General features: G+C 34.3%; 1 protein-coding gene across 1 annotated transcript; it reads right to left on the bottom strand.

Moving 5' to 3' along the window:
- Positions 1–482: 482 nt before the first annotated feature.
- LOC141717941 (protein MICROTUBULE BINDING PROTEIN 2C) lies at positions 483–4568 on the bottom strand. Its single transcript, XM_074520217.1, has 5 exons — positions 4207–4568; positions 4056–4118; positions 2697–3056; positions 1189–1410; positions 483–892 (listed from the first exon to the last, which is right to left on the bottom strand). Exons 1-5 carry the CDS (start codon positions 4408–4410, stop codon positions 737–739), a joined length of 1005 nt encoding a protein of 334 aa, XP_074376318.1. The 5' UTR covers positions 4411–4568; the 3' UTR covers positions 483–736.
- Positions 4569–4780: the final 212 nt, after the last annotated feature.

The following is a 4780-nucleotide window of genomic DNA, read 5'->3' as shown; positions in this document are numbered from 1 at the left end:
CAAGCAGAAAGTCTTACTGGCAAGTGAAGATTCTACCAAGCAGAAAGTCGAGCATTATCATCTTAACTTGCGGAATTATACACATTTAGAATAAATTGGTAACTAACAAACAGTCTAGAGTGGCGTCATGGGAGATTGACAGAATCAGAAGAGCTTCCGGGAAAGGGGAGGAGTTACAAAGTTTCTTGAGTTGCAGATTTTAAACAGCATACCGGTCTTTATAATAGCTTAGCCCATTGGTTTGTATAAAATGTATACCTAATCTGCCCCTCAACTCAACTAAATTGCCACTTTCTCATGATTTTCTGGCACGACATTCTCCTGAGTGCAACACTGGAAGCAAATAAATATGAGTTCTGCTGAATTTAATAAACAAGTTTAGTTAACCTAAACCATCTCCAAGCATTTTAAACTATGTTTTCATTAACTACTATTTCTCTTCTCCTCCAGGTTTTAACGAGAGAGATTATAATATCAAGATAAAGAAAAGAAAACTAAAGACACTTCAAGTCTTCAACAGCACAAATTATACCCAAACACTAGTACAAGTTACAAACTACAAAGCCCGCTTCGTAACATTCATACAAAAGGGTTAAGCATTTGCGCTGACATGAAAATAATTTTACACTACATCTCATAGTGGCAAGAACCATGATGGCCACTAGGATATGGTGAAAGGTATTCACCAGAAGGTCTTGGGCATGCAATGATATAAATATTCATTCAACATTAATATTCAGTTCTTGATCACAAGTGATAGAAGATGTAACCTTGCACTCCTAGCTGCAGCAATAGAATATTCGTCTTGAATCTCGTTTGCAGCAGCAACAGCAGCAATGTAAGCTTCTTGTGCGTCCTCCATTCTTTGCATCTCCAACTCATTTGAAGAATCCTGCAAAAAAATCAGTAACTTGTATAATCCCCAAGAAGCTTATAAAAGAGTAGTAACAACACTTTCTTTAGTGATAATTAATGGCACATTTGTTTATGTGTTTTTTCTGCTGAATAATGGCACATTTGTTAGTGTAAACAGAAGCATTCGAAATTTTAACTGTGTACTATCTTGAAGCAGTTTCTTGAGGACAGTATTTCCATTCTGTTTACTCGTAAAATTTGTTAATGTAAAATACATATTGAAATAGTAACCACATCGAAACATGAACTAGTAAATACTGGTCTTCATCTTACCACATCCTCTGGGATGTGATCTACATTATTCAGAGGGATATCATAGTCTTCAGTAGACACATCATCACTATTCTTTCTTAGGCCTTCGCATAAAATCATGATTGATGACATCTCTTCTTGCATGGTATTCACATCTTCTTGCAGCTTCTGTGCTAGCGTGTTAGAAGTCATTGCTTCCCACCGTAACTTCTCAAGGGCTGCTTGTTTGTCTGCAAGCATTATCTGCGGAAAAACCAGTTGTTACTTAAAACGTTATCACTTATCAGTAGTCTGACATTAGACAAAGCTTAAGCAAGAGGGAAAGGGATGATTCGAATTAAAGTGTATCTTGCTTATGTTAATTATCAATGATGGTATTACAAAACTGGAGAGAATCTGCGGAAACAACAGCGAATTGTTAATTACAGTGTTATGGATAGTCTGACATTTGACAAAGCTTAAGCAAGAGAGAAAGGGATGGTACAAATTTAATGTATATCTTACTTGATGTTAATTACTGAAAAGATTTAGCAAAGATCATTGTGGAAATGACTATGATGGTATCACAATGAGAGACTCTGAGTAAATGACAGTTTTGTTAATTACAATGTTTTCAATAGTCTGACATTTGACAAAGCTAAATCAAGAGAGAAAGGGATGATTCAAATTAAAGGTGTATCTTGCTTAGTACTAATTACAAAAAAGCTTTAGCATGGGTCATTTGGAAATGACTTATTATGGTATTAAAAACCTGGAACAGAAGCAATACTGTGGATATTAAAAGGTAACCTTCAAAATGATTAGCTGTGGCAGTATCAAAACTAAATATACATGACACAACATTAACATGAATGTAAGAAATGTAAGTCAGGGAAGTCACTCTATTAAATGAATATCATGAAATTTAATAGTCTTAGGTTAAAAGAGGGAAAAATATCTCATACAATAACATAGACTAGAGATGACATGCCTATAGATGTTTTATATTGCTAGATGTCATATTCAATGAAGTAAATAGTTTATTTCCAAGTCCCAAGATATTGACAAATCTGCAGTGTCCCCTAAGAAAGACCAAAAAAGGCAATGATCCTACAGTTCAGCCACTTGCCATATCAATGTAGTCATTTGAGGTAACTTCCTGATGTTTGTGTATGTTACAGAAAGATAATTGGTAATATACCGATTTTATAGCGTTTACAATAACTGATACATTGTCCAAAACCTTAATATTTGGCATTCACAGCTTTTTCAATAACTAATAAAACTTGATTCCAAAAAAAACAAGAAATTATGAATTTCATTAAATAATGAGTATGTAATTATGTTCCCACATGTGATTAGATGTCAACATAAATAAATCAAACATTCAACACATTGGCAAGTCTCACATATATTGTTAACTGATGTACATAAAATGATAGGAAACCAAAGGATCGAATGCAGTGATTTTTTAACAACTACAGACAAAGGTTTGTCAAAATAAATATCAGGAAAAAGTTGATAAAGCCACACATATATTAGACTCACACCTTTGCATCAGAAAGTTGTTGCTGGGTATGCTTCGCCACAGAATCCTTTTCAGAAACCAGTTGCTTCAGTTCATCAAGTTTAGCAATCTCTGAAGTCATCTGTCCTTTCATAATCTCAGCTGATTTCAGAAGTTCATCTTTCTCTGATAGTTTCCTCTGTAGATCTACCACTTGATCCCTCAACTCAAGTAATTCTTCACTGTTCTCTGATACTGTAGTACTTATGGGAAGAAATGAGAAGTCGTTGGCACATCCATCTTTGTTATCACCAGCTTGCTTATTTTGGTCCTTGTCTCCAAGATCTCTACGTTTTTTTGCTGGAATGGATTGAGCTGCATTTTTCCCTTTCAGTTCACTTGCCTAAGAAAAATGCTAATAATCAGTGTCACATGCAATTCCAAAACATGCTTGTCCAAATGACAATAGAAGATGAATTAAACAGAAGATGATTTTACACTTTAACGGTCAATTTATAGGAGAAAGGATCTATTCAAAACTAAATATACAGTACACTAAATGAATACACAAACAACTTGCTTACAAAAGAGTTTTCTGCACACATCCTTTTCACTGATTTTTCATATTTGGCTTCCGAGCCAAGCATATTTTAGTAGATGGAATAAATTAATGAACTGGGATTTAAAACTTCGTGCTATCTAACTCATGTCAGAGGTTCCCTATTTCTCAGAAACGTTATGGATAAATATACAGTAAAGCTCATGGTAAACTCCATAGCTCCAGATGGAGAATTTACACTAGAGAGTTCACACCCAATACAAAATTTAACTAAGAGGTAAATTTTCTAGATTTATACTTATTGCACCTTTGCTAATTCGATCAATATTAGTAAACAGCTCTAACTAAGTTAATATAAAGTATAAAGTAAAGTTAAAAAGGCTTATCAAACACAAATGGAAATATTAACTAAAAGGTACATTCTGTGAAGTAATTTCTAAAATCTAAGATCAGAATGATTATATTCAGAATGAACCACATTGAAAGTTAAATCAATATCAATTAAAACAACTCCTTTGCACAAGCCAGTGTAATAAATACTCATCAATTCTTACGAATTGCTCTGTTTATCAGTTTTCCATCTCCAACACACACACACACACACATATACAAGATAATAAGAGATTCACAGATTTGCCTCTCCAACACACACGTATAACGTTTGACTGTAAGTAACATTACAAGAGATACAGTGGAGATTATTCTCGTAATCACATTTGACAATCTCTCTCTCTCTGTCTATCTCTCTCTCTCTCTCTGTCTATCTCCCTCTCTCTCCCCCCCCCCTCTCTCTACACACACAAGTATAATGTTAAATTACATGCGAATTAAGAGGAATAAAACCTTGGGTGTCTTGGTGTAAATGACCGAGGCTCGACGAGTAAACGAAGTTTTGGCCTTCCTATCCTGATGAAAATAAGAAAAAAGACATGAAAAACTACAAAAATACAATTTCACGCAATTCAAAAATAAAATAAAGAGGAAAATTAGTTACAATTAGAGACTGAACAAGAGGAACAATCTCGACAAGGTCATTGAAGAGATTCCGATCCAGATTACTGGCCGGAGCAGAGGAGAAAGAGTCATGAGTACGCCGGAGAAGCGGAGAGTCCACGGACCGATCCTGACCGGCGGCGAGCCATGAATTAGCGGCGGCACTGTCATCTAAATCTACGAAATGTTGTTGAGACTCGTACATTTTTGCAAATAATTTTATGTTTGATTTTTAAATTTCAAAAGTTGTAGGACTACTGAGTTTGTGGACTGTTGTTATGTTGGACGGCAATTTTGGGGAGAGAATAGAGCCGAAGATTAAAGGGGAAACTCGCAATGAATTAGTACCGTCTGCCGTGTACTATTTAGAAATCTCCTGTTTTTTTTAACTAAGGAATTTTTGTCCGCCATATACCCGTTCTAAATTTCTTTAATTTTGAATTTTTTTCTCGAATTTTGTAATTTTTATAACATAAATAGTTATTTTCTAGTTTTATTTAATTTATTTATTACAGTTATTTAGGTTCCATTAATTTTGAAATATAAAATTGATATTATAGTTTAACGTTAAATCT

The sequence above is a fragment of the Apium graveolens genome, chromosome 4, assembly GCF_009905375.1.
Source record: "Apium graveolens cultivar Ventura chromosome 4, ASM990537v1, whole genome shotgun sequence".
NCBI classification, from domain to species: Eukaryota; Viridiplantae; Streptophyta; class Magnoliopsida; order Apiales; family Apiaceae; genus Apium; species Apium graveolens.
Note: the sequence above shows the minus strand (reverse complement) of the source record. Positions and strands in the feature narration are given on the sequence as shown.

Excerpts from the sequence above, each read along its gene's own strand:
- LOC141717941 (XM_074520217.1), bottom strand. The coding sequence starts at position 4,410 with ATGTACGAGTCTCAACAACATTTCGTAGATTTAGATGACAGTGCCGCC. Across the intron at positions 4,119-4,206 it reads CTCTTGTTCAGTCTCTAATT|GATAGGAAGGCCAAAACTTC; the intron begins GTAACTAATTTT and ends TATTTTCATCAG. Across the intron at positions 1,411-2,696 it reads AACAACTTTCTGATGCAAAG|ATAATGCTTGCAGACAAACA; the intron begins GTGTGAGTCTAA and ends GTTTTTCCGCAG.